The sequence below is a fragment of the Callorhinus ursinus genome, unplaced genomic scaffold (assembly GCF_003265705.2).
Source record: "Callorhinus ursinus isolate GAN/ISIS: 27379988/994484 unplaced genomic scaffold, GSC_fseal_2.0 scaffold2, whole genome shotgun sequence".
Classification (NCBI taxonomy): Eukaryota; Metazoa; Chordata; class Mammalia; order Carnivora; family Otariidae; genus Callorhinus; species Callorhinus ursinus.
Window position 1 is genome coordinate 67,145,024 of NW_027397064.1, and position 12,229 is coordinate 67,157,252.

General features: G+C 37.0%; 1 protein-coding gene across 4 annotated transcripts in view; it reads left to right on the top strand.

Annotated features, from left to right (window-relative positions):
* Window positions 1-12,229, top strand: part of IFIH1 (interferon induced with helicase C domain 1) — a 52,920-nt gene that overhangs the window by 6,469 nt on the left and 34,222 nt on the right. For 3 of the 4 annotated variants that reach the window (XM_025852483.2, XM_025852460.2, XM_025852468.2), the window contains exons 2-3: window positions 1,543-1,711; window positions 5,987-6,133. In XM_025852483.2, the coding sequence (XP_025708268.1) occupies window positions 1,543-1,711; window positions 5,987-6,133 (316 nt within the window). The remainder of the gene's footprint in view (window positions 1-1,542; window positions 1,712-5,986; window positions 6,134-12,229) is intronic. The other variant, XM_025852475.2, reaches the window with a different exon arrangement.

Sequence of the window (12,229 nt, forward strand, 5' to 3'; positions counted from 1 at the left end):
TGGGATGAAATTCTCCCTTTGCCATTTACTAGCTTTGTGGCTTCAGGAAGGTAACTGGAATTCTGTGTGCCTTGGATTTCTGGTCTGCGAAGTGGGTTAATATTAGTTCCTTCTTCAGGGTTTCTGGGTTAATAGGTGCAAAGCCTTTATAATAACATTATTAAGTATTATCTAGTAAGACAAACATACCCACTGGGTAGAAATCATGCTGCATACTTCTGTACTAAGTAGTGTCCACTGGTGCAGTGTTTATAAAGATAGATGCTTTCTTCAGTCATCCACGATAATGACTAACACTAAATTTGTGTCAGACACTGTTCCAAAAATGCAAACAAATACCTGACACTAAAAAGTTATAGGATATATTTATAGGACTAGAAAATGCACAAATTTAATAGGAAACAATTAATCTAGCTAATCAACCCAGATTATACATGTAGGAGGTGGACGAATGTTCAGAAGGGCCTTTGAGAGGAGGTTAAGTCGGTATTTCTCAACTAAGCTGCTGATTGGAATCATGAGATCCTTAAAAAAATTCTGGCTTCCCAACACAGACAAAATAAGTCAGAATCCTCGGGGGTAGATCCCAGACATGAGTGTTTTTAAATCTCCCCAGGTGTGCCTAATGTGCAGGTAGAGTGGAAAAGCCCTGAAATTTCCTTTCAATTGCCTCATTTTGCACATGCGTAAGTCAAAGCCCAGAGGGATGAAGCCTATCCCAAAGGCACAGCAGGCTGATGATACCCTGTCTCATTTCTTTCTGGTCTAAATGTGGCTTGTATTGGTCTTTTCTCCCAATGTTTGGTGCTGTATTAAGAACTGGGAAATGCACTGTGATAATGATTACACAAATGATCCACATTTAAAATGATTTGTTAGTTTAATCTAAAAGAGAAGTCAAAGGAAGACTAAAAGTTGTAATGAATAGATACAGAAATAATTCTGCCCCATACTTTAAGGAATATATGTAGAAATAAATTAGTCTCATAATATTAAATAAACACAAATTTAGGAAAATATTATAGTCATTAATACATATTGCAAATACTAAGTAAACAAGAATATAAATCTCTTGATAGTAATTACTTAATAGTAGTGATAGTCAAGAAAGAGGAGTCAGGTAAGAAATAATTGGCTTCCTATTTATAGACTCCATGGTTTGAAAAGAAATAGCAAATCCTAGATATACGGAAAGAAATTGATGCAAATAAACCTAACAGAACTAGAAATGAAAGACGTTTTCTTTTGTCCCCCTTATTCAGAATGGCCAAGGTAGAACCTTTATTCCCTAAGTGTAAGTTTTGAACATCATAGTGGCTTTAAAAAATGGTTCATATTTAAAAGGGGGCTTGGCTCAAAGATTTGTCCCCGCTACAATCCAGAATTACTGTAAGTGACATTGTTCTTTTCTTTGGTGGTTGGACATAAGCCTTTACTAATACTTACTATGCTTAATTGCTCATTTTTTAAAAAGGCTAGTTCCTGTTTAAAATTGTTCAGAAGATGTGTGATCTTTTTAATTCTGCTTTTCTCTTAAAACAGATTTCTGCTGCAGAAAGCAATGGAAATGAATCAGGTGTAAGAGAGCTACTGAAAAGGATTGTGCAGAAAGAAAACTGGTTTTCTGCATTTCTGATTGTTCTGCATCAAACGGAAAACCACGCCCTTATCCAAGAGCTAACAGGCACCCCTTGCTTTGAAAGCAATGCAGGTATATCTAATTCTACTAAAAAAGAGTTTGTACATTTTCCCTAGTGATTGAAAGTTTAATGAAGCCTGTAGACACAATGCCAAACACTAAGATATCGAGAATCAAAATTTCAAAATTGGAAGCAATTTGAGAAATCATCTATTTTTTTTTCCCCTTTACAAATGAGGAAACTGTTGCATGGGAAAAGATTAACTTACCAAAGATCATAAAACTCAGCAAACTGGACTATTGGCAGCTTTATTTATTGGCAGCTTTATATATTTATATATTGGCAGCTTTATATATTTATGCAGCTGCCAAATATTGGCAGCTATATTGGCAGCTGACCCCTAGTCTAATATTCCTTCCACTACTCATCTTACATTGAAGACAAGATGATTATCTAAAATTTTTATCAAAATAATTTATACATTGATTAGATAACCAATAAATAGGAAGAAAATATTTTAGTGGTTATTATACCTGTGCTGCTAGTTTTCTGGCCATCTATATCAATTTTTAAGGAATTTATTAAACATTTGATAAAAGGTCTGTAATTACCAACATATCTCAATATTACTTCCTGTGAGATTTTTGTTGTTGTTGTTCCTTCAATTATAATAATAAAAGTAACATTTTAGAGCCTTTTCACATATATGATTTGTAAATCTAATATAAACTGCCATCTTATTTTTCTTTTCAGGGTGTGTATCTTGTGGTTTCAAAAATCTCATATGTAAGACAAATTGAAAGTTAATTGGTAATAACATGATTTAAGTACATTACAGTCACTTCAAGCTTACTCCACTTCTATTCATCCAGCCATCCCATCATTCATTCAACAAACAACGTGTGATGAGTGCCACACACACTGTTGCAAATGCTGCAAATATGGACTTAAATGAGACACACAAAGTCCCTATTGCCACATACCACTTTCTAATGGAAGAAGATACCCAGTAAACACTTTTCTAAGTTGCTTTTGCAAAATAAAAAGTTACTAAGTTATTAAAATAAATAGCACGTTATTTTTTATTCTGTTATTTATGAAATAGGTTAATTTTGCCCAGTAGTTAGAAATACACACACACACACACACACATATCTGTGTATATATATGCATATACAGAAACAGACAGACAGACAGACAGACACACACACACACACACACACACACACACACACACACACACACACCCCATGACGAGTTCCCTTTCAGGACCTCATGGAACCATTTCCATCCATGACAAACATTCAAGGGCTCAAATTTCAAAGAGAAAATGCACAAATTTAATAGGAAACAATTAATCTAGCTCATCAACCCAGATTATATTTTGTTGTTGTTGTTGTTGTTATTCCCTGAGAAATTTTGATTTCAGTGTAATAAGAAATATTAGAAAGGTGACCTTTCAGGTCACAAGACCTTGTCATATCCATCCCTCAAATTCGAGGGTACCTATCCATGTTATAGTTGTGTACAGTGGCACACTTGTTTAGGATGGAGTCTAGAAGATCTGCTCCAAAGTGTCTTCTAGATTCTCCTGACATATACAACATGTATGGCCATATTTCCTTCTACTATATGTATATATATTTGAAGGATTTTTATTCATTTGTTTGAGAGAGAAAGAGAGAGCAATTGGGGGTGAGGAGCATGGGGAAGAAGAGGGAAAGCAGACTCCGTGCTGAGCACAGAGCCCCATGCAGCTGGATCCCAGGACCCGGAGATCATGATCATGACCTGAGTGGAAACCAAGAGTTGCTCAACCCACTGAGCCACCCAGACACCCCTCTTTCTAAAATATTTTTAAATTCTTCTTCACCAGATGCTTTGCTAGAAGTTTTGTTTGTTTGTTTGTTTGTTTTAGCAGGCTCCATTGGACTCCAGCAAGGAGTCCAATGCAGGGCTCCGACTCAGCACCCTGAGATCAAGACCTGAGCCAAGGTCAAGAGTCGGACACTTAGCCAACTGAGCCACGCAGTCGCCTCTAGAAGTTTAATGTAATTCTAAAAATTGTAATTCTTTGAGCAAGAGCAATGTAGGTAGTGTAAGCATAGTAAATCCCAGGTAATACCTACATTGTAACACACTCATCACATACCTCTAGTACTTTCATGCTTTCCTCTTCACTTTCTTTACTGTATGCCATAAATTTATTAGGTCTTTATGTTTTTGAATGGCTTAGGGACTAGTTTATCCACATGTTCCCTAGCCCACACACATAGCCTGGCTGGCCAAGGCCAGGCACTTTATAAAAGGGGGAAAGGCCTTGTGGAAAGAAAAACAGGGGCACCAATTGTCCAAACCCCTCTCTTGTTCCGTAGCAGGGTCCTCTCATGGTTGGGGCTTCTCCCTCATTCTACCAAAGGGAGTGATCATGGGCATTGACTCAGATACGAGGGCTTCTCTGATGGCAAGGAGCAGAGTGGAAAGGGGTCTCTGAGCTTCCTTTGAGGATTGGAAGAAAAACTCCAATCCCTGGCTGGGGCAACATCTGTGGACTCCCCACCACCCCTACCTGCAGACAGGTTGCTCCTGACCCACTCATTCCAAAAAGCAGGGCTTATTTTTTCATTTCTTCAGAAAATCTAACCAGAGGGATTGGGATTTAAATTTTGTTGGCTGAACTATACCTCTTTTTATGAGAATCTAAGAATTTTTCTGGTGGGTTTTAATGACCAGAATAAAGTTAGCTATGATTATTCTTGTGATTAGGAGTTACTATGGACTAAGTTGTGTTTACCCAAAATTCATATGTTGAAGCCCTAATATCTACTGTGACTGTTTCTGGGGGATAGGGCCTCCAAGGAGATAATTAAGGTGAAATGAGGTCGGAAGGGTGAGCCCTAATCTGATAGGACTGTGGCTTTATAAGAAGAGGAAGAGATCTCTGTCTCTCTCTTCACCATGTGAGGACACAATGAGAAGGTGGCCTTCTGTACCCTCGAAGAGCGCTCTTACCAGACACCAATCCTGCTGGCACATTGATCGGGAACTTCCGATCTCCAGCACTATGAGAAAATCAAATTCTCTTGCTTGAGTTATTCCGTCTATGGTATTTTGTTACTGTGGCCTGAGCTGACTGATAGAGGAGCCTAGGCTCTGGATCCTGATGCTTATTGAATCCTGGCTCTTTTACTTCCCTGGATGTGTAGCTTTGAGCAGGCACTTGCCCTCTCTGTGCCTCTCTGTTACTCCTCTGTGAACTGGGGAAAATAATATTCCCTATTACCTAGGGCTCTTTGGAGAATTAAGTGATTCAGCATTTCCATAGCACTTATATGGTAAGCGCAAAATAAATGGACCATTCTGATTACAAACCCCAAACATACTTAATGTGTACCTGCAAACATTGTCAAGTCATTTTGCCCAACAACAGAGTCCAAAGTCACAATTTTCTTTGGGAAATTCTCCATATGCAGGACATACTTTTCCTTTATTCTTTAGGATGGGTTAATCCACAATGATACTTTAAGAAACTTTATTTAGGGAATCAGTCTCCTCTGATAGATGAAAGCTTCAGGAGGACAGAAACTCTTATTTTTCTTTGTAACCCACATAGTCCCTTAAGAAAACATTCAATACTTGTTGGTTGAAGGAAGAAAGGCTGATGGGAGAAATGGAGGGAAGGGGAAGGGAAGGATGCAGAATATTTTATGGAATTCCTAAAAAATCTCCAGATATTCAAAATACATGAATTTAGGCTGACATTAAAGCATATGTACATCTCATGTAGAACGCACAGCGAGGGAACAAAATGGCAAGAGCGCAAGCTAAAGAAAAACCACCACCAAATTTGCATTTTCATAATTCAGCCTTAAATATAACTTTGTGTCACTAAATTAGTGCCTTACTTCCTACCAGTAATGGTCAGGTAGGAAATCATCAGACTGTTTTTGTGATTACCATGATACTTAGATAACATCTTTTTAGATAAAATGTAATCATTACAAAAGAATTACTCACTGTGTCCATATTAAAAAATAGAAATACTGTATCATAACAAAAACTATGTTCCTAGCATTTCAAAATGTCAAAGTACAAAAGTATATTGAGGCAGATTTCTACTGGGAACTTCCATTTGGTTTTCAAAATAATAATACTATCTATTGATATTGTGTAAAAACTTGCATGAACGATTTACATTCTGTTTAGGATTTCAAAATACTTCAATATATTCCGGTAAATGTCCATTAGGAACTCCTGTTTCATTTTCAGAATAGCAACTGCAGTGATTCAGACTCTACACAAGTTTGCACTGCACTACTGCTTACCTTCTAATGCTTTATTCACAGAGACTGAGAACTTATCCCAAGAAGGTGGCCCTGACATTCAAGAGGCAGTTCTTTTAGCCACAGGTCAGCCAGGTCCAGAGAGAGAGGGCTGGGACAAGGAGAGTGATTCGCTGGAATCGTCTTTGGTAGAGTCTTCTGCTGTTTCAGGTATTTGGAACCTGCACATAGTGTCCATATTTTGCTAATTGCCACTTCCTGAAAAATCAGTTGGTGCATTGGTGACGTCGGGATCTGTGAAACACAGGGAGAAAATTTGGGCCTTGGGGTTTTGTGAGCATTCTTATTAAAATTCATATTTCTAGAAACGTTTAAATTAAAAGAATTCTTTGTGGCTAAAAATGTTTTTCAAAACTAATGCAATACTAATATGTTATGAATAGGAACACATTTGGTTCTAATTTTACTTTATAAGAAGATACCCATGGTCTTTGTGATGTGATAAGTATTATAAGCATACCCTATATTTCATAGTTTTCAAAGTACCTTCAAATATATGAATTAGTTTGATTCATCCCAAGCTCCGAGGATTAAAAAGGCCATTCGTTATCTTTTCTTTATTTTATAGACTGGCATGTCTCAGGGAGGTTCAGCTGGGTTGTAGAGACCAGAAGCAAGTCTGTAGCAAAGAGGATGACAGGTGCTAAACTGGGGTTGGCTTGATTTGCAGTAACTAAGTGGTGAGCAAACTATTTACCACCATGACCACCTTTTTTGATACAAAACATTCCTGGAAGGATCAAACTAATTTAATCACATTCCCCTCCCTAATTTACTGGATAGGAAAATCCTCTCTTCTTCTCTCCCCACCAAAGGGCCACATTCTATTTTCGCAAGAAATAGTCATTTAAAAGAAACAATTTTTTAAAAATCTGTGCTGTGCTGGTAAATGTTTAAGAAGTAACTCTACAGGGGAAAGAAAGGAGGTACTGAGCTGTAGCATTTGCCAGCCTTCAGGATGCAAATGCTCCCACTGAAGCTGATGTCAAACCTCCAACCTGATGTCCCTGAGTTGGAAAGAGAGAAGCACTAGGTCACCATTGTGTTAGCATTTCTGCTATGCAGATACAGTGGGCATTAACAGCCTCAATGACAGAGATAATAGCAAAATCCAGAAACACGATTAGGAAGTGATGAGTTTGAGTATTCATTACCTATGCTTTCATATAATTTATCTAACTATAGATCAATATGATTTAATTTTTAAAATGGATGTGTTTAACCTGCTCACAAATTCCTGAAAATCTAACAATTGGCTTTTGTGAGCCGATAGAAGCTGACTCCATCACACCACTGCAAAGTTTACTACTTTCTTCTCTCCCCTTTTTTTTTTTAAAGTCATCTCTACCTCCAGTGTGGGGCTCAAACTCACAACCCTGAGATCAAGAGTCACATGCTCCACTGACTGAGCCAGCCAGGCGCTTCCAAAGTTTACCATTTTCTACTCAGAAAAGTAGTGTAGCTGCATTGAAGGAAATTTGGAAAATGTGAAAACATACAAAGAAAAAGTCACCCATCCTCCCACAATGTAGATATATTACTCTTAACATTTGGGTATCTATCCTTCTGCTCTTTTTACATAAGTGGATGTTTATACACAACGGCATATCTCCTGTGTTTGTTAGATAGTCTTCTATAGCATGGTTTTTAATGACTTAATAATAGTTCCATCCATTGGATGCTTTATAATTAATAAATCAATCGTTAAATATTTAGGATGTTTAAAAATTTCTACATTGTGAATAACTCTCTTCATATCTATGTTTCAGTTTAATTCTCAAAAACATATTACATAATTGGAACTTCTGGATCCAATGATGTTTACAATCTTAAGACATTTGATACTTAATGTCAAATTTCACTCCAGAAACTTGTACCAATTTAGGTGTCCTTTAGTAGTATAAGAGAGTGCCTATTGCCCTAAAGTCTCTTCCACAAGAACAGGTATTTCTACAAAATATCATTATTTTCAAGCCTTGCCAGTTTGGTATTTTGCTATTTCAATTTTATTTTTTTGATTTCTGGTGGAAAACCCTTTTATAAGTTTATTCTGTTTGTTGTTGTTACTAATTCCCTATCTATTTTTCTATTAGGGTGTTTATATTCTTCCTGCTGATTTATGTGAAGTATTTAAATATATAGGATAGCAATCCTTTGTTATAAATAGTCCCAATATGTTTTATAGTTTGCCAGTTATTCAGGCTTGTGCCTCATTTTTTTGTTTGTTTGTTTGTTTGTTTTATGCAGTGCTTCTGCTGCTTTACTGTGTATATGAATCATCGAGAGGAGTGGGTCTTACTGAAATGCATTCTGATTCAGTAGGTCCTGTGTGGAGGCTGAGATTCTGCCTTTCTCACGGGCTCCCAGGTGATGCTGTATTGCTGGTCCTGGACCACACTTTAAGGAGTGAGGTTTAATATATAGAATAGCAAAAAACCTGAATTCCAGAGGATTTTTTTTTCATTTGAGCAGCTACGCTTTCTTTCAGAAATCATGATCTTATAGGAATGCCAAAATCACTATCTGAATGTGGATTTGTCACATTTTAATAATTTTCCTTGGTAGGACACCTGACATCTCTGTGGGGTTACTGGCTGTTTTCTAAATCCACACTAGAAAGAACTGAAGACAGGACTGAGGCTGGAAGATGATCCTGTATCTTGAATGAGGGTTTTTCATCAAAGGTTGCCAGCAATGCATCTCATCAGCCTATAGCTTATGTCTCTGTGGAGGATTCTGAGTCTTAAAGTGAACAAAATTAAAGGCAAAACTTTAAAAATGTTCTTTCTATGAGTTAATGTAAAACTTAAAGTTGCATGTTGTGAAAAAAAAATCTAGATCTTAATAATGGCTTAGAGGACAGAAAGGGTTTTTTTCCCCCTTGTGTTCCCTCTCTCCCATTTGCCCTCTGTTCCTTTCAATTCTTTTCATTTAACAAATATTTGTTTAACTACTACATGCCAGACATGTACTGTTCAGTGTTCAGTACTGCCAAGACAGTGGGGGAACATACGGAGGTGGCTTCTTGCTCCCGTGGAGCTTTCAACTGACGGGCATGTCAGTCAACCAGTAGTCACTGCATAGTCACCGTAAGTGCTGGTAACATTCATACAGTAAATGCAAAGGACAGCCAATTAAAATATATATACTAGTCTGAGAACATTTGGAAGTATAGTACACTGTACAGTGATAAGGACCCCACCCAATTCACAGACTTGAATGACCTTCTGGTCTGTAGGATCCTCATGATGTCTGGACTCATGATTCCCTGTGGACTTGAGAGCCAGACAGACCAATCCATTCTGGCCCTTTTCAGAGCAATAACAAAAGGTAACTTATTTATGAAAATGTAGTTCCTTTGCTTTAGGTCTTAGACACCACTGCTGATAGATGCTATGGGTCATTCCAAGTGTTTGTCTATTTCCTTACTGCTCTCTGGAACTAAGAATTACAGATATAAATAACTTGTAAAGTACCATTAGCCCAAGAAAGTTACTGGTGTCCTTTTGATTGAAGTTTTTATTGCAGAAGTTACCGTAGAAGGATTTTGCCCCCACAGGCATTCTTTCATAGAATTAACAGTCAAAATAAAGGGGCAAGTATCCCATAGTCTCTACTATCATTTGCATATCTTACCGGTATTGATAATGTATAATCCTTATTTTGAATTCTAATATATAGGGTTAAGATTTCATATACAGCTCAAATATAGTCAATGCAACCAAAGTAGCATTGAAAGAAACTTATTGCTTAAGCTGCACACATTCTATAAATATGAATTTTCATATGCAGAAGGAAAAAAATGTAACTCGAATTATTTCTAATTTTAAATTGACTCCTCTAATTTTTATTTCTGAACCAGTTTCTAAAATATTTTTTTCAGTGCATAATAGTCTTGGTGCATACAAGTGGTAATTATTTATAGTTTCAATGCAAAGATTCCTTATATATTGTTTTTTAGCCCCTTTGACTCCTTAACACACATGATGGATAAGATACACTACCACTAGTAACAGTCGCCTGCCCTGAAAGCAATTTTAAACCCATTTCTCCTTCACTCTTGGGGTGATATATCAGGATTCCCTAGGAGGCGGCTCTGGAGAGTGCTTTTGTCATGCCTCCAACCGGGGGACTGATATTTGTTCTTCCTTCCTCCTTCCAACTACTTCCCATTAAAAAGTGATTAATAATGAAGATACACCAATTTTTAAGACTTGCCTTCTTCTAAATTAACACAATAATTTCTGAAGGATGTTTGAATAGTTCTCAGACAGTTAGTAGAATTTTAATGCTGGATGTTATAGTTCTGCTTTCTAAAGTCACTGGTCATCTCTTATAACAAGAAAATATTGGAAATCTGTGCTGTTTCTCTAGACCACACCTCCCTAGAAAACATCAGAGGGACCAAAAAAGCCACATTCATTTTCTTCTGTTGAAAATAATTTTAGGAAATACGAGGTTATCTGGATCATTTTAACTCTGTATGCTTACAGTAGAATTGATTGTACAATCATTTTTAATTTAATAATCTATTATTGCTTTCTCAAAAACAAGTAGTTGTTTTACACCAACTTTTACATTACACTATTTTAGGAATCAATGCCTTAGAATAAAAGGAAAGCAAAGCAAATGAGATTCAAAACAAAATAAAATTTTTATTTGCAGTGAACTTACTTTGATGAAGAGTTTCCCATAAAATCTCCCAGACTTCTTTTATCCTTCTATGTTGGATCTTCCTGTTATGAAACGAGAAAGTGCAAGTACCTGAGGTTGGCCAGCAGAGGGCGCTTTTACATTATAAAGAGAATGGAATTCACTGTTCCAGTGTGGAAGATTATAATGTAACTGTAGAGTGTGCCATATGTGAATATACAGTGCGCATGACTGTGAACGCATGTGTATATTTTGATTTATATATTCGTTCACGTGAAGATTTTAAAATTCCACCCCAGCTAATGAGCTTACCAACCTGCTTGTTTTCAGACTTTAATACCTTCTTTTTCATATTCCCCCATATGTTCCACTCCTTAGGTTTATCCGGTGACATTATGCTTTGGAATATATTGTGGATATATTTTGCATAGATCATGTTCTGTAGGAGGGGTTTAAAAATTGACCTTTATAAAACAGCCTCCTTCTCCCTGGCCCAATCTGTTATAGCACTTTTTTTGTTGTTGTTTTGTTTTGCCTTTTTATAGACCAAAGTCCAATCTTAGATTTGGTCTATACTAATTTCTGTAAAAATGCCACAAAATTTATCCTTGCACATGAGGACCAGAATAATGTTTTATAGCACCAGCCTCTAGAAATTTAGAGATTTTTAGAATCTCTAGAAAAAAAATTACCATATAGTACTTGAGACCTTAGTGGAAAAGATAATTGATATAGCAGCATATAAGATTGTGTCAGAATTACCCACACTATTACAAGATTGGTTTGACTTCAGGTAACCATCCTTCACTTCTATATTTTGCTAAATTTAGTTACATTAATTATTGGGAATCAAAAATACTACTGAGTCAATCCAAAAGGCAGATATTAATTTGAGCTGAAAAAGAGAAAGAGAGAGAGAACCGGTGAGAGAGAGAGAGATAAGCTGCTGTCCCTGCTGATGTCAGTGTCGGCTAACAGTTAATATAGGTTTGTATTTTATTTGAAACCTCCCTGGAGCTATGTAGGTTAGTTATATGACTTCCAATTGCTTAATAGTTCCTTGAGGGTTATTGTTCATCTCTCGGGTTGGAGGACATAGGTATTTTGACAGAAAGAATCTCCCTGGTGTGTAGCTAAGACGTGCTGGATTTATTTTCATGACATCCTTTTATGGCTACAAACCTCAAGTGCTTTTTTTTTTTTTAGCACCATTTTAACAAAGGCAACAATTTTAATTTTAATTTGATGCTTAAGCCTTACCTTCTCTATTTTGGCATGTGAATGAGGACTAGAAGCCAGAGAGTGAATTGGTCAGGTCTTATTATTGAGAGAACCAAGTACTGGAGTATTGCCCTCACCCTCAAGGAGTTTATAACCCAGTTCCAGAAAACAAGTTCCAGGCCCCCAGAGAAAAACAGTTATCTATCCAGAGTGAAGGAGACCATGTTACAGGATAAGGAGGGAAGACTTGGGAGGAAGGAAGACCTAGAGACAGCCTCCCTAAGGAGGAATCAGAGACATCCGTTCATCCGGTCCTGTGTTGGATCTGTGCACACACAGAGGTGGTAAGCAGCACTTCAGACTGCATGGGCA